This window comes from Falco naumanni, chromosome 9 (assembly GCF_017639655.2).
Source record: "Falco naumanni isolate bFalNau1 chromosome 9, bFalNau1.pat, whole genome shotgun sequence".
NCBI lineage: Eukaryota > Metazoa > Chordata > Aves > Falconiformes > Falconidae > Falco > Falco naumanni.
This window is the reverse complement of record NC_054062.1, coordinates 37290452-37316234: the sequence shown is the minus strand read 5'-3', so window position 1 is coordinate 37316234 and position 25783 is coordinate 37290452. Positions and strand designations below refer to the sequence as shown.

The window sequence follows — 25783 nt, the reverse complement described above, 5'->3', positions numbered from 1 at the left end:
ACATTTAGCTCTATAAATAGCTTCCTTTGTTTCCCCTCAAACACAGTTGCATGGTTTGGCCTTCATTTTTTCAACAATCCATTCTGCTAGGAGAGGTTATTTATTCCTTAAGTGAAAATTAAAGATTACCCAGATCTGATATGACATTTTTTCTTTTCCCAGGTAAAATGTGAGGCTAAGTCAGCTTTGCCCAAACCCAAGAGTAACAACAGCAACTGTAAAAAAGGCTCAAGTGAGGATAAATCAAAGATTGCCATAGGTGAAGAATGCAGAGCTGATGAGCAGGCTTTCCTTGTGGCTCTTTATAAATATATGAAAGAAAGGAAAACACCAATTGAACGAATACCCTATTTAGGTTTTAAGCAGAGTAAGTATCCTTTTTCTCACTTTCTTGTTGACATTTTAGAATGGTTTGGCTTCTCTGGAGAAAGCATTTGCACATGAAGCCTATTTTAAAGCCTTATGGATGGGGGGACCATGTTTATATCTACACATTTTTCAGTCCAGGCATTTCTCTGTCATATGCCTAGATTTGCATCTCTTCCTTCTGGGGTAGTTGCTGCCGGATATTTATAGGTTTAAATCCGCTGATTATGACTAGAAATAGGCATGTTGAAAACTCTCTAGTTTTCTGTTTTGTAAATCTGCAGCGTCTGTAATGCCTTTCTTCTGAGTTAATAATATGACGTATCTTTATTGTGCCCAGATGTTCTTTATGAAAGGACAAATATTAAAGGAAGACATTTAACGGTGGTCAAGAAAGGCACAAAAGGGATCGTATTTTTAAGCCCCCAAAAGTGTTTATAGTTAATAAATTACTGACTTTGGAGAATATAAAACCAGACTATCTGTTTAATACAGAATGCAATGTTTGGAATTGCTTTGGCATGTACGGTTTGTAGTGCCACAATCTGTAAAGCAATTGTAGGTGGAGAAGATACAGTTGTAACTAAATTTTACATAAATATTGCAGCGCAATGTAGATCTTTCAGAGTTTCCAACAAAAGCTGTAAATGGGAGTATTTTTCCTCCTTATCTATAGATTGAATGATACTTTATTTCCTTAAAGTGAAAACTCCATGGATTGAAATATTATTTACTCTAATTTATCTCCCAGATTAAAACCATGTGTTATTTTGATGAAGAATGTCAAACCTGTATGTTTTACATAACAATTTACATACCTAATAGCAATTGGCACTGATTGCAACAGGCCTCCAGCAGCCATTATAAACTTATATAACTCCGAATGATTACAGTGTTTGTCTGAAAACTGGCTGCTTGAAATGGAAGTAAAATTAATGTACTATGAACAGCTTCGTTACATTATGCATTGATTCAGATTAAATCAAAGCCTAAGCAAAGCTCTTGATAGCATTGAAACAGTACAAGGTTCAATGAGGCTTTCAGAATGTTTTGTGTTGAAGTGAGGACTTTTTTTCCCCCCTGTTTTATTCTGCACTCCCTCAAGCATGGGGACAGGGTGGGCTTGAAAGACAAGCTAAAGTAGTATTTCTAAAATTCCCCAGTGGGGGTTGGGCCCTCTGCTAACATTTAGCTGAAATACACTGAAAGTTGCCTGACATTCATTATAAATTAGGGGCCTGATCCGGCAAATACTTAAATGCCAAGAGTAAGTATGCTGAGAAGAGCAGAAATGTTTGCAGGAAGGGGCTCTGTATTTGTCCAGCAAGACTTGTGCAAACATTGCCAATATAAATCAGTTAATGGGAAGAAGCAATACGTACACTACAACAGAGCATCCCCCTGTGGAAGAAGAGATCCCGTCCTCCGTGGTCCACAGCGTTATTGCTGAGTCTGGCCTGAAGTATTTGTAGTATGTCCATGGGGAGTCACTGTTGGTGGAATACGACATACACGTTTCATAGAGCTAAGACATCAGGTTTTCTTCTAGCAAGCAAGATTAAATAAAATAATAAAATAAAATAAAATAAAATGAAGTGACATACCAGCAGCAAGCAGTGGCCCTATGGGACAGTGGGCCAGGATGAAAAGCACATGAGAGGGGAGGAGGTCTGCAGGAAGTAGCAAGCATCTCCCAGCACATCTTTTGAATTGAGTTCCCTCACTTCCTATGGCCCCACAGCTATGGGCGAGGCACAGCCACCCATACCATAATTATTATGGTAATTCTCATTTGTGCTCCCTCTGGGTTCATTCATGCAGGACCCATTAGAACGCAGCTTATTGTTTATTGATTAAGGAGGCCATTATCTGAGCTGCAGTTAATATTGGATATTGTTGTTTAATCAATAGGCTTTGCTCTGTGAGCCAGTGTGTGGCTCATGCTTGCTTGCTAACGAGATCAGTATTAAACAAATAATTAAAAGCGACATTCTTCCCAATGAGTAATTTTTATTATCAAAGTTATGGAAACATGCTACAGTCATTATACCGTACTTATCAGTGAAGTCATATGAGCCCATTACCTTTGTCTCAGTGTATTTTTCCAGTCCTGTTAGGGAATTTAAGTGTGTTCTCTTATATGTAATTAAAAATATATATATAGTATGGGCTAATATTTACTCTTCAGATTATGTAAATACCTCTTTGGAAAATGTTTCACAGGAGCTTTTTCAGGGGCTGTGAGCTTTTTTTCTCTATTTTTCTTTTTTTTTAAACTGTTTAATTTACATTTCTTTGAAATATGTTGGCTAATGCAATGCTTATCTAAATACTTATTGTCCCTCTAACAGTTAACCTTTGGACTATGTTTCAAGCTGCTCAAAAACTGGGAGGATATGAAACAGTAAGTGTTTAAGTAACTTAAATGAAATAATTGTGCAATCTAACTTTTCCCTGTTAGAAAAAAAAATGTAAAAGCAAACAATCATTTGCTGCATTTTAGGCTAGCTGTACACATTGTGGGTTTATTGGACCATTTTTTGGAAACGGTCCCAATTAGTTCCAGGTTTGGCAAAATTGTAAACTTGTCGTAAAAACTACAAGTGGAAAACATATGTAACTCTTCCCTGTCAAGGAAATTAGTTGGGTCTGTAATTTTTTCCCATGTTGAGAAAGGGCTATTATTGTACAACAAGCCAAGATTGCATAAAAGAAATTTCACTTGGCAACATCCCTGACATCTGTTCATGTCTAATATGGGAAATGTATTAAAGGCTTTCAGAAGTAATCAGTATTGTCCATTAAGGAATAGTATGCTGCAGTATCTTCTCTTATTCCAAGTGTAAAAGATCTTTATTAGACAAGGGTCAGTACCACATAAACAGGAAGTTATCAAAGTAATTCAGAAAAGTCTCTGACACTTTTTGTCAGCTAACCATATCTGACAAGAGCAGTTTATTTTTAGCTCACAGGAAAATGTGATGGCCATGGATTTTACAGCATGTATTTTGAAGCAATAAAATATTAGAGCAACAAACTTAGATTAAAATCTTGAAATGAGAAGAAAGAGCTGCATTAATATGGCACATCGAGATGACATCTGTAATAAAAACCAATTGACATAGGAAGATGTCGTCATTGGAAATATTTTCTTTGCACACAATGATCAGATTAAGTTGTTCAGTTCCTGCCACAGTTGGATGAAAGAAATTATTTTTGCTTTGTTTACGAAGTAATCTGGGACATATCTGTGCTGTAGAGAAATGACAAGAAGAAATGCACTATCAAGAAACTGAAAGTCATTTGAACCAAAATACAATACTCACTGTTTTCCTTCCATACAATAAAACATATTGTTCTGTAAATCAGCAGCGCGGGCTGATTAGCATGGGTGTGGCTGGGATTTTGTGAAATATGAAATCTAACATTCTCAACAGAAATACGTGCTTGATTTGGCTTTTGTTGTTCCTCTATCTTTCATTAATCAGCACATACCATGCTTATGTACAGGGGTGTGCGTAGGTGTGCTCATGGGTATGTATGAATGAATGAATAGCTACCATAGACAGATCGTTACAGCAATTATGCACCAAGAGTAATTGCTGTGAGTTGTAAAATGCAATGAAAATCAGGGCTAAAATCTTGAACTTTATCCAGAGCACAAGGGAAGGCTGGGAGAGGGATTGAAAGGAAAGTGGCGTGGTCAGAGTGCTTTGGGAGGCGGGCAACTGTCACAGCAACGTTTCAGATCAGCTTGAAGGGACTGAGTGCAGAAGCAGGGATGCCACAGTGGTGGCTTGCTGGGGAGAGCTGAGTTTTAGTGCCAGAATGAGACGGAGAGGGATAGATTTAGTGATGCTGGAGAAGGTGAACCTTTGTGCCTGGGACAGAGCAGGGATAGGATGATGAGTTTGTGAACATGAGGCCAGAGAGACAGGTCTACCAGCAGTAGCAGAAACATGAGAGGACCAGAGGGGAAGGATCCCATACGTAAGAATGTCATCCAGAGTAACATCAGTCCACCCTTGTCTCAAAGCTCCTGTCCTTTTCTTAGTGACAGATGTGCTCTTTTGTTCAGGGGCATTTGTCACCTTTAAAGAAAATGTACCAGTGATGCTTATTCTTCATAAGGAAGAAACTAAGCAATTCCTTGCTGGTCAGTAAATGCTAAGACAAGCTATAGTTCACCCCTCTGACATACCTGGGAGCCCAGCTTTGGTTTGAGAGTGACTCTGGCTGAAGAGATGGGCCTGATCCTGTTTTTATGATGTGGGTGGTGTCTATGCTCTCTGCAGAAGAGCAGAAGTTAGGAGGACCATTCTGATGTGATTTTAGTTGTACATGGAGCATGAGTTTTCCTGACCTCATTCTCTTCTGTTAACGATCTCATTCTCAGTAATGGATCTGCCTTTGCTTTACTGATTTTTCCCTGAATGTTAAACCAATAGCTGTTGCAATACTTTGACCTGTGCACACCCTGATTTTTTATTATTTTATGGCCAGTTGATATTCATTGAGTTTGCCAAGCTGCATTTGTTAGTATGTATTTTATCGTGGTGAGCATTGCTGAGAGGCTTTTGTGTTTGATTCATGTTTCATTTTTTAACAAGGCAGTGGATGACTGGGGTGGCATGGACCTCGGTATCAGTTCCAGAATCTTAGGCAGGACTGCTTAGATGTAGAAACTTGGAGTGCTTAATTCAATAACAACCAGAATCCACCATTCACATGCATAGTGCCAATATATTGATGATGATAAGTCACATGCAGAGCAAAGGCTTTCTCAGATATACCCTGATTAATACACATTTATCTATATGGAACCTTCCATCTGACTTGAATAGGGCTTCATCATCTTTAACTTGTTTGAAAATTTCACAAGTTCTGGTTTGTGCATTGAGATAGAAATTGGTCTTCTCTTGGAAATATTGTAAAGAAAAAAATATTTAGGAGTTGATACTTGGCTTCAGCCTGTGACAGCCATTTTACAAACAGGAAGACTGGTTAAAATCACATATGGGAACTTAGAGTGGTCAGATGACTAGTTTTTTACTAATAAGTGTAGAAGCCTTCCCAGTTAAACCAGTTGCAAACTTTACATCCTTGTGTTTGGCAGAACAATGATAGTCAGCCCATAGCCAGTTTCATCCTCCGCCCTGTCCGCCTTGTCCATATATAGTTGCTTCGATGGGGCTTTAAAAACATCTTTGAGAAATAAGCACAGATTATGTATGGTGTTTTCCAGCTTCTGCCCAGAGTCCCAAAACAGTGCAACACCTCTGAGTCCGGTCATCTTGGCTAAGGATCTAAAAGTACATGAAAACAGCCAGGGATTGGATTTGAGATGCAGAGAACAACTTTCTTAGCCATCTGTCTGGCTGTCCTTTATTGTCATGTATCAGGGGCTGGAATGGATCCAGTGAGGCCTGACAGAGAGTATTACCTGTACATACAGGATATCTAGCAGTATCGTCATGATTGTGTGTCATATGTCACATTTAAGGGCTCTCCAGTGAGAGTACTTGTGAGGGTTATTTCTCATCTGTCTGTTGTCTGTTTGATTACTAATTCTTAGTTAGTTGTCATCTGTAACTGTGTAATACCACATGCCCATGTACTTCTTGTTGGACTTATGTAATACAGGCTTAATAAAAATAGCAACCCGTACAAATTGGTTTAAGTCCTTAACAGGTGAAGGTGTCTCTTTGGAATTGGTGGGATCACATTTCTCTTGAACAAAGACACATGAAATGAGCGTCTTTGTTACTAATAATAGGAGAGTGCATTGGAAAGCACTTTCTGTAGCAGGCCTTCACAGTATGAATGATTAAAAATGTCCCCAAATCTCTGGATGAAATACAAAATAATGTCATGTTCTAGGGGACTCAGCTGCAGTGGTATTTAACAACCATTGCTTGGAATTTTCTCAGTCACCCAAAGTCATGTGAATAAAAAGGTGCCGATGTCGATAGATGTGAAACTTCCAGGACTTACTTAAAGAGTTGTCCTTGGCAAGTCATGAAGTGGCATTTTTCCTTTTGAGTCAACACAAAAGGAGTTCCTTGGCATGTTTGCAGAAGGCTGTGGTGCTATATGGACTCTACCTGGGAGATGTCTTAGAAAGATAAAGGGTAAAAAGAAAATTAGGTGGAGCTTAGCATTTGGTATGTAGCAGCTTAAATTTTGCCAGAGGTTGGTGGGATCCCATTTAGTTGCTGCCTCTTGGAAGCAACAATAAAGTGCTGTAGTTTTTAAAAATTAATGATTGACATGTACAGCAGTCCTGTGTCTGGGCAGGCCTGAAGAAACTGATATATCAGTGGAATGCAAAGCTACCTGCGCTTGTTTCATACAGAGCTGATACCCAGAGCTCTTGTTTTGAAGAGCATTGTGAACATCACATACCATGACAAGAAAATCACCCATTATATTTGCAGCACAAAATACACAAGAAGCCTTTCCATGAGGAAGAGAGCTGGGAGCTAGGATTGCAGTGCAGAAGACCTTAAAATGTCTCAGAGCAGAAGACACCATTAAAAGCATGTGTATAAACAGACCTCTAATAGATAAGATTGTTGCTTTTATTTGGTTGTTCATGAGTACCAGTCACTGCCTAATACTGTGCTTAAAGAAACCAGATCAGATCTGCTCTCAGGTCCCTGGGCAGACCAGTCTCTTGCTTAACTCAAAATTCTGCTAGTTGGGAAAGACGTCACACAGGTTTTCAAAGCACCTGGCTTCCAGTGAGCCCAGCTCTAGCATTGTGAAGCCGTAGGTTGGAGCAAATCGTGGGAGGGGTGTGCAAACCAGAAAACTACTTTAAAACTAAAGCCAGCATTGGAATGGGAAGCTGTCAGAGATGAGACTGGCCTGTGCTACTGCCATGATTAATGGATGAGCCTGGAGCATCCTGCACTTTCAGAAATGTGGCAGGCACCAAGAGGGATGTATATACTGGTAGGAGTAGGGAAAAACAAATTGGAAAACTAAAGCAGCGAAGTTTCTTTGTCTTCTGTGTGCTTTCTACTAGAGCAGATTGACTTACATCAGTAAACTGAAGCTGAATGAATCAAAAGTGTGAAATGAAAGCACTCGGGACATTTGATAAAGCTTTTGCAGGGCCTTATGTTACACCACGGTAGCTCCCTGTCCTTAAAAAAGCCCTAACACTTTGCTCCTGAATGTTCACAGGAAATTCCCTGCCCAGGCAGCTGAAATATTTTACCATTTTCATATCTTTCGTTATTTGCCTTTCTGTTCCTCATGTGCACTGGTCATGAACATGTTACTAACCGGGAGCACATACGAGCCCTTTTAGAGTTAAAACCGCTGCATAGAAGCGCCAGGGCAGGCATTTTTGGTAGGAACAGCAACCATAAGCAAAGCATTGCCAAGCACTGCCCTTTCCTGGCTGCTCAGGAAGTTCCTAGTCACGGAGGTGGCTGGGAGGGACTTGTATGAGAAAAGAAAGCAGTCCTTGATTTGGACATGGCCAGCATGAGCATCCAGCTTGAGCCATGCTGCCCTGCATGGCTGTGAAGTTTCCACAGTGCAGGATTTTGTTCAGATTGTTTAAGGATGTAATTTATCAGTTACTGTGGTCCTTTGAAGTTTATTAAGCATAAAACCTAAACTTTCCAGAGCAGGGGAAAACTCAACCCTAGGCTCTGTTAGAATAACAATCGTTTCAGGGAATGTCAAATTTAAACTTAGCTCTGTACGTGGGAAGGCACAGCTCTACTAATTGCCAAGGAGTTCTGGTCCATTGCAGAGGCAGAATTGGGTAAAGCTGGGCAAATGTTTGTGAAAATACTATTATTCTAAGCAGCATAGAGGAGAGAGGTATCAAAAAGTGATCCAGGGATTTCAAAGGGATTCTCTTTTTCCCTTAAACTTGGCTGTGTTTACTGGTGTTTCAGCTTAAGTATCAACCCTTGAGTCAGTTCATAGTTAATGAGATGGGCTCTAAGGTTAACATTTTCCTTTTGAAAATGGAGACCATTCTTCTTAGTCACACCAGGATGTTTAAAAGGGGGACTTGCAGTAGTCCTCTTGCGGACTAATCCTTTGCTTTCATTTACAGCTTCTGCACAGCATCACTGTACTTAGCCAAAGCATCACGTCCTGGCCCACAGCCTCGCAAGCCAGCCAGGCTGTGCTTGCCAGAGGGCCAAAGCACAGACCCCAGATTGGCTTTGTGCATCTTTGTTCCCCTAGTCTATGAGGCTGCCAGAGACGATTTAATATAAAGCCACTTGCAGCAGTCCTCAGGGGATCTGTGATTTTTGGGAGCTACAAGAAGGCAAGGGCTGGCTGGCCAAGCCTCTGTCCTTTGCCTGTCCTGAGGACCAGTGGAATAGGTGTGGGAGACAGGACCTGAGGTAGCTTCCCATCCAGGCATTCCTCCACAGCAGGGTACTTGGTCAACTCTTTTTTGACCTTTCCAGTTGCGGAAGGAGCATCCATTCATATTATCAGGAGATGATGTTCTTTATGGCTTATTGGGACTTCAGTTCTTCGAGCCCTTTGGTAGTAATAACAGATAGAAGTGTGGGTAGCCTGAAGAAGAGGTAGCATCAGAATTTAAATAAAATAGACTTAAAATAAGCCTCATCTTCAGATGAGTGTTTGATGTTGTATTTAAATAGTTTATTTGTGCAGAATTTATCCTTGAATTGCAGTCTCTCTTTGGTGCCTGTGCTCTTTGGGTTGGTTACAGAAGACAGAAAATAAAATCCGTGAATGCAGTCAGCACATTCTGCTTTAAATAAGGTTTAAGATAAAATACTCTTTCTTTTTTTTTTTTTCAAGTATATATAGGTGCAAACTATGTATAGGTGGTAACAGTGAGTTGGAGATGATGATGTTTTCTAAGGAGAACTGTACAAACAATAAACTTGAAGAAATTGTAACATTATCAGATGATAAGTCTCCAGCCATGCTTTTGGCTTTGGAGTATAATTTCTGCAAAGGAAAGATTTTTCTTTTATATTGAGCAAAAAAGAAACACCTCTTACCCTGTAATATTTAATGACATTAGCTTTCTCCGCTTGTTTAGATTAAAATTACAGGCCTCAGATTGCGAGTTGTAATATTTGTTTTCTTCTGATTGCTGCCTTTAGCTACTCAGTGAATGCCATTGACTGCTCTGTGGGTAACTCCAAAGAAGCCTCCAGGGCTGAATATATTAAAATCCACAGCATTCCACAGAAAATGACAAAATTCCCCCCAAATTGCCCCCACAATTTTCCACTGGCCTTCTTTATGAGCTGCAGGCAAAAGAGGGTGATCTGTTGTGCTTGTCCTATTCCTGTTTTTCTTCCTGTTTTAAATATAGCGGAATATATAAAATAATGAAGTGGTATTCAGAAACAATTCTTTTGCCAGGTCTTCCATCTGTTATTCTGTATAATCCTAATTTCTGTACAAAAAAACAGAACCATGGTATGCAACTCAATATGTTACAAGATGTTTATTTTCATCAGCGTGGTCCAATAAAGTACATAGCTCAAATATTAACATTGGAGTATGTTAAGATTTCATTACTATTTGATCTATATATTTTACTGACATAAATGGATAAAAATAAACAGCTTGTAACATATAGAGTTACGGACTATGCTTTTGTGGATTTACAGAATTCTGTGGTGGATTTGGGTTTTGCAGCAGATTTATTTTCTCTAATTCAGTTAAAATAACTATGTAATCATTATTTGTGCTGAGTATGGTTTGAGCTTCATTTTCATAATTCACCATGGGATTTGTCTGCATAACTTCTGATGGTTAATGACCCTATATTGATTGAGATTCTCTTTTGTGAGGCCGTATTGCTTGTGACTTGATAATGAATCAGTCAGATCACTCCATTTTAGAGAGAAAGAAAACAGACATAGTGTTAACTTACAAAAAAAAAAAAAAAAAAAAAAGACAACACCCAAAGCTCTGTGCACTCTGTATATTCTGTAGGGGCTTTTATAGTGCTTGTAGTACATGCTGTTCTGAAAGTGTCACACATGCATTTGTTGTTGTGAACTCAAACACTGTAGAATCTGTAAAGATGCAAGATTAAATTTTCCATTGCCATTTTTACAGATAACAGCCCGTCGACAATGGAAACATATTTATGATGAATTAGGTGGTAACCCTGGAAGCACAAGTGCTGCTACATGTACTCGCAGACATTATGAAAGGTAAGATAACAAATCTGAAATGCTTGTTTAATAATGAAAAAATTAATTTGGAGAGCCTTCAAAGCATTTTATAAAGCATTAGAGAAAGAGAGAGAGGCTTCTTAAAGATATAGTAAATATTCCCCCAACAGTTTAGTCAGATAATCCATTGTAATTTAAACCAGAGTGTATGTCTCCAGTGACTAAATAATTAAAACAAGCATCTGATTTTTCTTTGGTACATATCTTAATTTTTACAACAGCTTTCCAGTTAAAGAAGCTGAAAAATTGAGCAAAACATACTCTAGGAAAAATAAGAAACGACAGCTAATTGATGCAAACACTTGTCTTCTGTCATTTTTTAGGAATACCAATTAAGCAAATTGTGGTTGTGATTAAAATAATGGGGTGGCCTACAATGCAGGGTGCTGTTAACGTTGTAGGTCATGCAGAGCATTGCATTCCTCTTCTTCATTGCATTCCTTCCCTCCTCCCTGCCTGTGAGCTGCTGCCAAACACTCTTTCTCTGCAGCCATTGTTGCTGGTCAGAACTGTTGATTTCTTATTCTTCCCATGTAGATAATAACTTCCAGTGCTTGTGAAGCCAGCATGCATTGAATAAAATACTGGAGCTGGAATGTTGTTTTGGTTTGGTATGGTTTTTAGAAACAACTCTCTTTTTTTTCTTATTTCTTCTTTTTTTTTTTTTTTTTTTTTTTTTTTTTTTGCAAATGTTAATAAAAGCTCTGCAGTTTCAAGCTCTGATAAGGAAACTCCAGTCTCTTGTTCCTGGACATAAACAAGTTACTTTGCTGGGGTCAGGAAGAGATTGTACTTGCCTGTGCACAAGGTGGCACAGCAGAGCTGCATTCACTGGGCAATTTTTCACCTTCTTTCAGTGCCTTACATGTTGGCTGATCCAAGGGAGATGCTACACTCCTCGTTGAGGGGGAGGTTGATCACCCTCTTTCACACAAGATGTCCCCAGTGTAAGGACTTGGGTGCACAAGGGAGTTGCATGTAATGCCACTATAAAACCTAGAGTTAGAAGCTTTCTGGAGATTGAGCCAAGCAGCAGAGCAAACTGAGTGAGTTGCTATGCATATCAGATGGGGCTTTTTCCTGCCTTTGCGTTACAGACAAATGTTATAGATTTGTTTAATTAAATCATTAGATTGTGGGTATTCAGCTCTTCCCCTCCATTATTACAGCCCCAAGAGTCTCAGGGCTTCCTCTTGCACCCAAGCCAGCTGATGGGTTTCCAACTGACAGTCTGGGTCTTCCCTCCCAGATGTGCTCTGTAGGATGTTGGTTGTTTGACAGAGAAGACCCGCATGAGAGTTAGGTCTCCGTCGGCTTAGGTCACAGAGGGAGCAAGCACTGCTGGGCTCTGTGTTGAAATCCTAGAGTCACTGAGAGAGCATGTCTCTTGTAGCTGTGGAAAACTAAATGAGCCATTCATAAATACTCCATGAACCCCTGTCTCTCTCTTTGGCTTTCATGCTAGTGGTTTATTTCTTTGCATGCAAACCCCTTGAATTGCACTCCTTTTCGATGTATAGAGACTACTTGTCCATGTGACTTACTCGGCAGTTACTCAGGGGTATGCTATGAAGTGCCACAAAGCCTATTGTGCTTACTAGAAGACCTGAGAAGAGTCATGATGCCTTCGAGATTGAAAAGCCTTTCCAGGCTAACAAAAAGCAGTTCTCCTTGCCTTGAGCAGCGAGCACACCAAAGAGCTCAAATCTGAGTTCTTGGATGCCAGTGTACTGTGTAATTCTGGGTTAGGTCTGATATGAGGCAGCACCTATGTCCAGATCTCTGGCAGGCTGTCAAAAGTTGGCATTTAGCGAAAAAGTCTTGTAGAGGATTTTTACATTAGCCCTGAACTTACCTAAAATATGCTTGACCAAATCTGGTCTGCAAAACCGAAACACGTATACAAGAAACTGTATCAGTGACTGGTCCAATCTATACAGTTCTAGTGTTAAGACACTTTTTTTCCACCACAGGAAAGCTGTATTAAGCTTCAGACTTGGAAAAAAGTAAATGAAATTGTCATAGTTTGTTTCAGCTGGTAATTCTAACTACAGTACCTGTAAATGTAATGCTCATTTATAGCCAAAGCACTCAGATGACATTTAATCTAAAACTAGAACTACAGTGCAGGAATACATGTTCATGATTCAGAACACACATACATTTTCTAACTTGAAGGTGAGCTGTAAAGCTAAACTGGAAATTGAATTAAGCTGGGAAGTAAATGCTGAATAAACCTCATGATTTTTCCTTTCTGAATCCCACTGGCCTTTCCTTGCTTACTGGAGGCAGAATAGGCAGTTCCCTGACTTCCCTGACTGCTGCTGTTTGACTTAGCCTTGCCATTCGTCTCTACAACTAGATCTCAGGGGCATCCATGGTGTGTTAACTAGATTTCTTCCAAGATGACAGAGAAGTTACTAGCTGTTTGTGCCGGCTTTAACATACCAAGGCTGCTTGGGTGGCAGGGACCTTTCAGTGACATCTTTAGGATGCTGAGGAGTGGAATGGCACATATGTCCCATTCAGGTACTGCATCCTACCTTCCTGCCCTCTCCCAAGTTACCCTCTGCAAAGTAGAGTTTTGCATGCAACTTCAAAGGGAAAAAAAGGAAAAAAAGTAAAAGAAAAAAAAAGGTATGGAGAGGGCAGAGTTGTCTCTCTGGTCCAGCAAACGCCACAAAGAAACGTTGCTTTTCTCAAAAGGTGCTTATAACCTCCAAAAAGCCGGCGTGTTGCTACCAGCCCACGGTACCAAGGATGGCAAAAGCTGAAACTAAGCCAGATTTAAAGGCTGTGGGGAATGCTTTGCTCCCTGTCTGTGCCCTCCTGTGTGGAACAGGTTGTGATGCTGCTGCTGTGCTATAGGTAGGCAGAGTGCTTCGGTCGGTGCAGTGTTTGCTTTGTTTCCCTGGTAAAAGAGGAAGAAAGATTTTGTGTGCATTATCAACTGATTCATTTTTCATGTTGTATGGTTTGTGTTTCCAGTAACTGGTTTAATTTTAAAACAAGGCGAGGCTGCCAGTGTTTCAGTAAGTGTTATTTGTATATTAGTTAGACAACTTTTGTTTTATTAATGAGTATAATAATGAAAGTGCAGGTTGCTGAGTAGAAGCAATGGGTGTTTTTATTTAAAGCATAGCAGGCATCGTATAATGCCAATGAATGCATTATTGTCACTGTAGGCATGGCTGGTCTGAACCTGCCTCTGATTGGGTTATTCCAAATAGGCCCAAGCACTTCATAAAAATGTCTTTGTCAGCCTAGTTTTCCTTCCAAACCTATTCATCTCTGTCAGTTTTTAATATTAGTACCAGGCTCTTGGCTATAGTCCATTAGTACTGTACTTAATTGCTCATGTTACAGATGATTACCAATATAAAAAGCATTAATGTTTTCCCATCGTGGAGCTGTTGCTCTGTGTATGACTCGGACCGTACAGAGCTTATGAGTTGTTGTTGTTTTGGTCATTACTTTCTTCATTTGTGCTCCTTTAATGCACTTACCTTGCACGATCACAGAAAGCTAGAGGCGTGTGTGGTTGGTATTAGCTGATTCAGCCTGAACCTTTCCTGTGAAACTCGTACAGCCCTTGTCAGTACCCTACATCTCTCTCTCTTATCAAGAAACCCCCAGAAACGGCTACTTTTCTGCGAAGCACTCCTCTCCATGCTGCTTTCCCCTAATAATGCAGATGTGGTTTTCACATGCAGCATTTGAGGTTTCTTTCGCTTTTACACAAAACACATGATCGGCAGCTTTAATTTTCCGATGTGAATGATAGGCTGTGTGTCTGCAGTACTGATGACATTGTTAGGGATTTTTCATAAATATTATACCACCACCCAAAAAAAAACCCAACCCAAACCCAAAAGAAACCAAACAACCCAACCTGCTATTTTGGAAGGTATATAAAGTTCCCAGTAAAATGCATTGAACAAAACAAAAATATGAGCATTTGCCTGTTGGGGCCTTTTTCTGCCTCCAAGGCTGGCTGTGATTCATCTTGGTTTCCTTCAAAGCAAGCCTTGTGCACGAGCTACATACAAACACGCACTGGCCAGGGAATTGTGGTGTACAACGGCGTGCAGTAACACTCCTCGGCTTCTTTGGTGGACAGACATGTTGGCGTTCAAAGGTGTTGTGTCAGGCAGCTGGACGGTCCCATAGAGCAGTAGCCCTCCTGGCCTCTTTGGGTGCTGCAGGGAGCCTGGTTCCCTTGGAGTCTTCCGCAGGGATTGGCCCAGAGCGTCCATGGGCCGTGTCCTGCTCTTCAGCAGTGTATCTCATATACTGGCCCTCGTGAGTCACAAACGCCTTGAAAACTGTCTGGTCAGATGCAGCTGGGGAGGGGGTTATTAGGCTTCGTGCTCTCACCAGATTCGGGCATCTGAGTGGGAGTGTGTTCTAAAGAGCCACAACCACCTAGGACTTGATGAGGACCAGATAGGTGAGGTGGGTCCCCAGAGCAGGTAGGTCATGGTTCTTCACAATCCAGCAGGGTGGCTGTGCCCGTGCTTTGGACACAGATCTGCAGAGAGTTTTATTCTGGCTGTGAATGTGGTCCCTGGACAGTTGTGGAACACCCTGCACATCTGTCCCTTGCCAGGGGACTGAACCCCAGGAGACTATATAGAGTCTTGTACAGTTCAGAACCCATTCTTCCATTTTTTTTTCTAAATAGCTCACATAAATATTATGTATTATCAGAAACACAAGTCAAAATAAGTCCCTTACGTGGTTTCCCTTTAACAGCCGTAAAGTCTCTCTACCCCAAGGACATTGTGCAGTAATTCAATATGCAAGAGAGCCCTTCGTTCCATGCAAATGCTGTTTGGTTTTGTTAAAGCATTTGGATAACTTTGGTAATGTGTAAGCATTTCAGTGGAGTTTTGTAGGAAATAGCAGCCAATCTTTTTGAGGGAACAAAAAATATGAGGCTCGTATAGCATCCACATGAAAATGCTTATGGTTATCTTTTAATACACATTATAATTAATAGAAGGTTTTGATTTACGCTGTTATGTGTGAAAACATCCTCAGGCAAAAATTAATCAAATGTTATGTCATGCTGTAAACTACAGCTAGCTCTTTGTTTGACCCAAAAAAACTTGCCAAGCAGCAGTTTTTTCTTGTCATACTAACTTGGTTGTTTTATTTTTGTCTTCACCCCACTTTCCTGCCCCCCTCCCACCTCAGCTAGTCCCAGACTCCCAGAAAACTTCGCAAGTTGAAAATTGTCACAATAGTTTTCCATCAAGGACAAATTTAAGCCTGAAGATAGATGAGGTGTCTCAGTTCTCTCGTTCTTTTCCTGGGTTTTTGGTTTGTTTTTTTTTTCTTTTTGATAAATAACAAGAGGTTTCTACTTATGATTTTCTGCCCTCAGGGCTCTATCATTAAGATTAAATAACTGTACTCTCAAGCATACCACTGAACAAACATCTTTTCAATTATGTGAGTAACAGATGCTTTAACAAAGGAACTATTGAAAATTCAGAAGGCTTTCCCCCTCCCCAAAATTTAAAAAGTATCAGATGACAGAGGAATGTAATTGTTTACCATTAAAACAGCTCCTTAGCTGTCCATTCAAAGCATCTGAGAACACAGTTTTTTTCAAAATTTCTGGGGTTTCAGCCTCAAAGACTTACTGGCCAGCACTGGAGTCAGCAGGAGTCCTTGGGTATAAGAGTGCTGGACAGCTGGGCACTGCCTTCCAGTGCGTGGAAACAGATGATCTCTCTCTTTGGGGGGGTGGGGGGGGTTGGGGGGGTAGTGGTAGTGGTATTGTTTTCCCAGCGACATCCTTCTTTCCACCCAGGAGTCTGTCCCAGCAGAACTGGGGGATGATGTGTGCTAGCCAGTGCTCCTGGATGCATTGTCACCCAAGCAGAGGGGAACTTCCCAGGCATGCCTGCTGTACACGTGTGTCAGTGCTTACTGGGCGCAGAGGCTGTGCAAGTGCCCCGTGCTCCGGGGGTCCTGGGACTCCTAACAGCTAAGCTGAGTGCTCATGGTTGGTCAACATCAGGTAGTGTCCCCCTCATGGGTAACCTCATTTCTTGACATCCAGGAGCAGGGACAGGCTCTGCACAAGGGGACAAGTCGCTATTCCTTGCTGGGACCTGAGTTGCCTCAGGAGGGTGCTGCGTGATAGGAGATGTGCCATTCTGTTTTGCAGGAGCAGCACTAGTGATGGAGAGTCAGATCTTTCCTCTCAGATTCCCCAGGTCTTCTGGGAATCTCCACCTTGACTGCAGGACTTTGCTAACATGGCAGGGATTGCCTCTAGTTTGTTCAACTTTGTGCAATGGAAATGTGGCTTGGAGCTCCTGGGGGGGTCAGCAGGATTTTGGAGTCCCTCCAGGAGACCTGCACCCCACAGGCACTGCAAAATGGCATCTGTAAGCTTCTCCTGAGCATCAGGACCAAAGCATTGCAGGGGCTATATGGACCTACTGAACAAAATGCATGTCTGCCTTTAGATGCAGAAGTGGTGATTGTGGCCAAAACAGAGGCTTGTAGCAATTTTGGTAGAGTGACCTGGGGAAGCTGCTCTGCCTCTGTCACCCTTCCTTTGAATCTTTACCCATGCAGTAAATCTGCACCGAAGGCAAAAGCCTGGGGGTTGTTCATCTCCCCGTGCTGAGCCATAGGACTGCGAGTGCCTGAGCTTCCCCTCGCCTGGCTGTACAGCTAAATCAACAGCTGTGTTTGTAATGTCGCTAATTTCTAGTTTACTTAAAACAAAGTGTCTTTGAATTCTCTTACAGCAGTGCAGTTCCCACCTTTCAGCAGTGAGCCATTCTCATTACCCACCAGCACTCCCAGTGGGCTGTGAGGAAAGCTGTTGATGAAAGGATGAAAGAGCCATTTCTTTAAGGAAGGGAAGTTCTTTGGGAAGAAAATTGAACTCAAACATATTTTGTCTTTGCTGATAAAATACATGCCAGTTTTGTACTTCAGACAAATGCAAATAAACTTATTGCTATTGTGTTCTGCACAAAAGCATGCAGGGCTTCCTTTCGTAACCCCTGGGTTGTACAATGCAGTCTGGGGAAGTCAGGCTTGAGGAACACACTGCTTGGTTTCCTCGATGTATTTTATATTCCCATTCTGGAAAACAGGCTGAGACCTTAGAGTTCGGCTTATTCCTCTATCTTCTTTGTTAGGAATTTGTCGCTGGTGCCCAGGAGAGCTGCCTCCTGCTCCTGGCCATCCCCACCAGCTGATTGCTGTTGAATGTGGCTTGTTTCCCATGCTTACACTGACAGCATTGCTCCAAGATTTATCCCTTTTGAAGAGCATCAGGGTAAAAAAGACAAGACTTCTCTTGGGATCAGAGCTTAGGCCTTCCTGCTGGTCCCTCAAAACAACTGAATGTTTTGCCACTGGGTTTCTAGAGAACAAGTCAGGTTTTTCTCACTGAGGTTATTGATAGGGGCCCCTTTGCACTGTGGGGGTTGTCGCTGGAGCTGCCCTGAGCTGCCTCAGCTTGGCAGCTGCTCGTCCCAGCCCAGTGCTCGGACCCTCCGGCTGTAGGGGGTGCGGGCAGCCCTGCCCGGCTGCTGTGAGCACCTACTAAACCAAATGGTTGCCCTGTTGAACCAGGCAGACCAGCCATCTCGCCCCGCAGCTCCAGCAGTGCCTTCAGAGTAAGCAGCAAGGGCCACTGTGGCATAATAAGCACTCCTACCAGTAAAGAGATTTATTGCCTGTCCTTTTCAGTGGTTTTGAAACTATAAGAGCTTAATGTTCTCATGATTTACATTAGCATCTAATCCTTGTGTAATCTCATTAATCCATTGGTCCCAAGGTATCCACTGGCAGTGAGTTCCACAGGTTAACTGGTTGCTGTATTCATTTGGTGGAGCGGATTTAAATCTTTTTCCGTTCCCATTGCCATCAACCTCTGTAACCTTCTGGCCAGGCATGGGAATGGGCAGCATCTCCCAAGGAATGGGCTTCAGTATTTTAAATCCTCCCAAGATTATCCTTGTGGCCGAGAGTGCATTGTGCGCTGTTTTGTGTTGGACTTGGAGCCCTTGAGAAAGCAAGATGATGTCAATGGGAGACGTGCTGGAATATTTTATTCTGCCAGAAAGAAAACAAAAATAAACACTGAAACAAGCGATATAAAAATATTGTAAGGGTTGTCCTTCCCTCCTTCGCCCTGTGTGTCCTGGGCATATGGTTCCTCCCCAGCCCATGAGCCCCGTCATATCCATACACAGTGGGGAGAATTAAAGAGGAAACTGGCAGCCTTAACATTTAATTTCCTTCCTCTTTCTGGGCTGGTCAAATCCTTTGCATTATTGTAACTACTTTTTTTATCATGTCTATAAATAGATGTGCTCTCATGTATCCCGTGAAGCAGAGTCAGGCCAAAAAAGTCATTCATTCTGCATAATCAATACATGAAAATGTAGTGGTTGCTGGCCCAGAAGAGATCTTGTATTGTTAGTTCTGTAGCTGGGAAAAAAATGTTGACTAATAAAGATTAAGAGCTTTTTTTTCTTTTTATGAAATGCTAATGATGAAGACATGTTTGATATACTGTGAAATACATTTCTCTAATGTGAAGTTTCTGCTTTTTGTTGGAAAAGAGATTCAGTCCCTGGAGGATTTTAGAATTTGTAAATATAAAATTATCTGCTTCAGTGTTTTTTAAAAAAAGGTTGGCAGAAAGCCAGATTACTTACATTACTGTAATAGATTTGCTGACCTCTGACATCTGCTGCAGAGAAGTACATTGAATTTTTCATAATATCAGATGATGCAGATCTAAAAACTCGGTACACTCTGCACCATTATTTAATTCAGGACTTAGTAAAGCAAAATCTTTTTTTGAGTAGCAGTTTATACGTGATTAAACTTAATATTGCCGATTGTAATAAATCAGGATTAGTATAGTACTGATTTGTTAATCTAACTTGTATTGATTTTAAGTTGTCTTTATTTAAAGAAAAAAAAAAAAAAAGGAGACTGGCTTTTCACAGTGACTGAATTTAATAAGAAGCCCTGTGATAGCAAAGACTCCCCTACTGTTTCTGCTCTTGGCTGGAAAATGTTATTCTTGTATTATTCCGGGGGAAAAAAAAAAAAAAAAACCTCATGCTGCTAAAAATCTGCTGCCTGTGGAAAGATTTTTTAATACACTAGTGCTTACATATTCTATTTATGTTAATTGACTTATAAATAATACATTTTATTAATCTTAATATTGGAATCTTGATCATGATAAAGACCCTTTTATTCGCTCTCCTCGCAGGCTTTACAAGTAAATATTCTTTAGACCACAAAATATTCCCCCTTTTCCTTTTTTATGAATACTTTGATACTTCCCCCCCACTGTGAAATACAGCCACAGTTCAAAGTGACTGGAAATAATGTTGTTGTTGTTTCCAAAGTGTGATACATTTGAGATATCTGGCTCCGTTTTTTTGGACGTCATCTTTACCTCTTCTTGTGCAAAGATTGATTAAATCTTACCTGCGCTGCAAATATTTGACAAAAAAAAAAAAAAAAATACCTCATGCTGGTTTCAGACATGTCACATTCTGCTAAACTATTTGGCTAACAGCAGATCGCATTCTTCCGGTGTTGGGCAATATTGACCTTAAATTGGCTAAGCCGGCTGCTTTCATGGCATGCGAGCCGGCTGCTTACATGTTCCGAGAGCTGTATTAGCTTTATTACTCCTGCACTATAAAAACTTCTAATAATCAAATGATAAGATCATATCCTGTGGGTAATTGTGTTGTACCATGACAGGATAACTGAAAAAACATTCAGTGAAAATTGCAACCAACGGAAATCTCTACATGAAGCGGCAATTGTTGGTGTTGCTTGACTCGGCGCTGCTCCCCGGGGTCTCACAGCCTGCGCTCCTGCCCGGCTCGCCTACAGCTGCCCCCCTGCAGCCCCCAAAAGCCGCCTCAGCAGCGGCAAGCAACGGCAGCCTGCCGGCCCTCGTTCCAAACGAGGAGGGGAAAATCCTAGAACAAGCCATCCTTGTGTTTTGATTCAGTTTTACCTTAGTCATGCCGCCTCCCCGATACACGAAACATTTAATTCCAGATTTCCTGCCGCTGGCTCCGGGCCTTTGACTGGCTATGTGAAATGTATTTTTACTGCTGTCGGCCTGCCAACTGCTGAGCTCAGTGAAAAATAACTAAAATGAAAACCTTGTACTCCCACATGAACCCTTAAGATCAGAAAAGGAAATTTAAGCCACAGTTACTAATTAGCACCCAAGCTAATGAGTTCTGGTGAGGTGCAGCAGGAGGAGGAGGAGTTTGTGTCCCGCTTTACCCTACAAGGCTCGGCGGAGAGCACGCGAGCGGTGATTAATCGTGTCGGCCCGGGTCTTGCTCCCATCCCGGCTGCAGCCACGGGGTTAACCACACGGCACCTTTCACGGGAAGGGCCGGAGCGTCCCCATCTCCCGTGGGGCGCAGGACAGCATCTGAAACCCTTACGGATGGAATATGTAGATTTTTTTAACAGGCAACGCGTTCCCATGGAAACAAAACAAAGTCAAACACTCCCCTTGCACTGCTAACAATTATCGTAATAAAATGTGTTTTTATTAAAAGCAATTTTAAATATTTAACACATGGCAGAGCGGCCTCAGCGCTGCCCTGTGTGAAACCCAACCTCGCCTCTAGTGAAGACCAAAGTGCTTTGTGCAGCACGGGGAGGAATTTGGTGTTTTCACCAATATTTGCGCTTTGCGAATGAAATGTAGCAGCCTCAAGTATGAACAAGATTATTTTTTCTTATTCTGCTTAGTTATGCTTTTTGTTATATAAACATTAACTGTAATATTACAGTGGGAAGCAGGTATTTGGCAACTACGTATTATTTTGCTAAGTTTGCATAGAGGGAGCAGTTTCCAGTTTTAGCAGCTGTAACATGTTTAAACTCAGTTTGTAATGGGATCTGAAGATGAATATTCCCTGTGGGCTCCGCTTAGCTTCATTACTGGAGCCCTGCCAAATTCAGGGCTAGAAAGTATTATTCACGCCTCTTTGCACATACCATGTCAGAGCATGCTCAGTTAATGAATTTTGTTTCTAATATAGCATAAATTAGGTTTATATTTTAACATAATTTATGTTGTATTTTATTAAAATGTAAAATATTATGATCACGAGCAATCTAATTTCTGCTCTCTTAAGCCCAAACTGTGTTTGAACATCTAAGTATGTAAATCAAAATTGCATGCTTAGAAACTGATTCTAGGATAACAAACGAATATCTGAACCAAAGAGGTTTCTGCCTTGGAGTCTTAGATTAAAGATAATTAAGGATCCTGGTATTTGAACAGATTTATGTTGTTTATAAGCAAAGTACATTTTCTTCATAGAGTCAACTTGTCTTTTTTTTTTTTTTAAGCAAATTATGTTTGCTGTATTAAAGTTCATATTTTTAAAGTCTGAGTCTCGTATTAATCCCACAGTGAGTCATTAATCATACCAAATGCATTATAAAAACTTTAATCACTGAAGTTGAAACTGAGATCGTAACGCAATCCATCCCTTTTAATTATATCAGTTATTTTTCCTTTCAGATCAAGAATTGCAGAGGGAAAATAGATGGATTAAAACTCTGTGCGCTTGATGCTTTCGGGGGAGGATATTTTTTGTTTGTGTTTCTTTCTTGCTTTTTAAAAGCGATTTCCTGCACTTTGTGGAGGACACTTCCACAGTGAAAAACTCCTTCACTTTTATCTCTTTTCCCCAATCCTTCTTCCATAAAAAAGACTCACTGCCGAAAGCAGGGAGTGCGGTGTCGGTCATTGAATGAGTGCGTTGCAAGGGCGGTGGTGGGCTGGTGCTGATGGCAGCGTGCGTGGGGCTGTGCCCACCGCTGTAGGTTTCCTGCAGCCTGACTCTCATCTTCTGCCAGGTTCCTGGCACTCACCCTTGCACTCAGGGGAACCACCACCAGTCTGGAAACTGTGTAGCTGTTATCAACTTGGCTGTGGCTTTGTAGGTGTTTTCCTAGGGTTTCCTGCATGTTTTTAAGAGTAGGGAGGGAAAATTAAAATAAATGGTGGATTATTTTTTTTTAAATCAGTCTGAAACATAGTGGCTCATATTCTCATCTGGTACAAATTGGTGTAGCCGCACAAACCACTGCAGTGTTACTGACAACTGATCCACACCAACTCCAACTCCACTGAATTTATGCCGCATGATAATCTTGCCAAATAAATTGATTTATCATACTTGGATTTATAGATGTAGAGTTTACACTGTAGCTTTTATGGCATGGAAGAAAATGGATTTATTAAGTAAACTGCTCATAGTAGATACATTTTGTTCTTTGCTGGAATGGCAAAACCTGATCAATTATTTGTTCCTTAATCCCCTAGATTAATCCTGCCATATGAAAGATTTATTAAAGGAGAGGAAGATAAGCCACTGCCTCCAGTGAAACCTCGAAAACAGGATAACAGTTCCCAGGAGGGTGAAGCGAAAACAAAAGTGTCTGGAACAAAACGCATCAAAAATGAAAACCAAAAGAACAAGAAGGAAAAAGATAATGCACAGAAACCCCAAGATGCATCTGAGGTTGGTTGCTTTCCTGCTTTTCAACTTTTCAATTAAAAATATACAGCTTTAATCAGGTGAAATCCAATGATAAAATGCGTAGTGGAGAATTCCAAACAGTTGGTGTCTGAGTTTGCTCGGCAATGGAAATTTAGTTGTAGCGGTACTGTCTGTGTAGGGACTTTGCTGGGCTATAAATGGTTAGCTCCATACTGCATAGCAGTGATGGCAGAAGACCAAGCACTAGATGTAACAAGTACAATTTCTGCTCATTGTATTATACAGTGATCACCACTGAAAGATCAGCAGCTGCCAAAAGGAAACCACACAACTACCACAGTTATTTCCTAATCTAAGTATAGGGTGCGGGAACCTCTAATACTGTTGATAATCCTGTGGTAACTGTTGGACACAGCTGATTTTTATAATGGTAACCTCTGGATCAGCCCTTCTGTGCTCACAGATGTACACACATCTGTCAAAAAACATATCAGTCCCCAGGCTTTTTATTGTGTTATGCTGAATTTCTCTTTGGACCAAAAGGTCGGGTTTTGAGGGAACCACCTTCCAAGCCCTAACTGAGACCAACTTCCCTCTCACATGCCGCAGGTGATTTTCAGCTGAGATAGATAGGTTCCTATTCTGTCACCTGCTCCACGTGGGCGGGCCTTGTTTTCCACATAAAGCCATGTTACTGCAGACACAGGACAGCCCTCATGGAAGAGATTTTATGTTCACAGCCCAGGGTGAGACAGATCAGTAGAATTCATATTTGTCTGCAAATAAGGGTAGATTTCACGTGTTGCTAAGTGGTATAAAATCAGTGGGGTTTTTGCTCTGGTGTTACTTCAGCACTTTCTTTTGCACATCCTGCCCACTCTCTCCTGTGCCCTGCTCGCACGCTGTGTGAACGAGGCGGTGAAGCTCCTCACACATAACCCCTACACAAGACATTGCTTTTCCTGTCTCAGTCTGCCAGATCACAGCAGCCTTCAAGGCGCTGCAGTGAAAGATAAGTATTTAAAGAAAATTGAAACACGTGACGTGCCCGGCAGACTATGGCTGCTCCTTTGACTTCATTGCCATCTGGTAGGTACCTAAGCCCTGTTTCTAAACCAGTTTGGAAATTGGTATTGAGTCAGCTACCAAGAGTCCTCTTCCTCATTGTTTAAAAAAAAATGCAGGACCGGTAAACTCTGAGACTTCGTGTGCCCAGTTTTGAGAACAGAAAAATTTTATTTTCATGTCCTACTACCTCTTTAAGTTGTGCTTACAAGGACAGTTTCATTGCCCGTCCTAAGCAGAATTTGTTTTTTAAATTGCCTTGATCAGCAGTACTCTTAATATCTAAAGTAAGAGCACTTCACAGAGAGGGGAGGTTTCTTGTGCGAGAACACTGTAATTTTAAAGCAGGGAGCCCTGTTGGGGGAACACTCCTCCACTTCTGATGAAAAATGCATAGAGGAGAGTGCGCACAAACCTGCTTCAGTCACTGGAAGGTTGCAACACGAATTGCCCAAAGCAAGGAGATGTGAAGGCTTGTGCTCTGTTTCCCTGTCATTTCTTCATGCCTGGTTATTTATTGAGGGGTCTTGGATCAGCAAAATACGTTACACACTACCCATACTGCCACTGCTAAGCACAGCATAACAAGTCAGCAACAGAGCATTAGCCTTAACTTTGAATTTCCTTACTTTTGTTGTTCCCTATCTCAAACTTCCTGCTGCTTAAACTGCAGTTATTTTTGTGTGGTTTGCAGGAAGAGTTCTTAAGCTGCGCTTATCGGAAATGTCGGGAGCTTAGATGAGACAATAAAAATGTACAATTACGGCAGTCTCCTATTGTAAAATGGTACCTTTTATAGCTGAATTAATGTCTCCTCCCTGACTGGGATGGAAGATGTGTCCTGCTCCTCTCTAATCGGGGTGAACGATTAAGGACCTCAGCCTTTGTGGAAGGTCACTGTATGGGTAGGTGGTCACACAAAGCCCAAGCAGTGAAAGGGCCTGCAGGGGTGGATGTTTCCACCTAGGGTGGGTGCAGGGCTGCAGAGCTCATCTGTGCTCAGAGAGGTCTCTCTGCCCAGGATGTGGCCCTTAGGGGGCCAGCAGAAAGGAGATGCCCAGCTCTTTTGGGTGGAAAAAAGTCCAGGTCTGCTGGAGCCAGACAGAAGGTTGCATGTCCCTCACACCCCAGCTGTCCCCCAGCTGGAGCCCTGTGCCAGGCTTGACCTTTGGGTGCAGCCCTCACCCAGGCACAGCAGTGGTGGTGTGTTGCTCCCACGTAGATGTGTAGGCATGGCCCCAGCCGAGCCACTGCTTAAACCATTTCTGCATGCGGCCTAGGAGCTGGCTGTAGCTGTGAGCTGTAAAAAGCATAATCAATCTACAAATGTGCTGTCCTCTCAATTGCATGGTCAACTCATAGACCGTAAGAGGTATGTAGGAAGAGAGTATAACTTTAATTTACTAGGGTTGCATTTGCTTTGAGCTCTTCACTGTTTTCCTGCCGTCACAATGACATTGTCAATGTAACGAGGTACCAGACAAAATGCTATTAGCCTTAGCCTGCACATTTCCTCACAATAGCTGAAACTTCAATCAAAGCGTTGCTTAACAGAAACATAGAGTAGAATGTACAGTTAGT

General features: G+C 41.5%; 1 protein-coding gene across 4 annotated transcripts in view; it reads left to right on the top strand.

The window, feature by feature from the left end:
* Positions 1-25783, top strand: part of ARID5B (AT-rich interaction domain 5B) — a 121293-nt gene that overhangs the window by 91256 nt on the left and 4254 nt on the right. For all 4 annotated transcript variants that reach the window (XM_040606363.1, XM_040606362.1, XM_040606361.1 and 1 more), the window contains 4 exons: positions 163-367; positions 2718-2770; positions 10459-10556; positions 22960-23158. In XM_040606363.1, coding sequence (XP_040462297.1) covers positions 163-367; positions 2718-2770; positions 10459-10556; positions 22960-23158 — 555 coding nt within the window. The remainder of the gene's footprint in view (positions 1-162; positions 368-2717; positions 2771-10458; positions 10557-22959; positions 23159-25783) is intronic.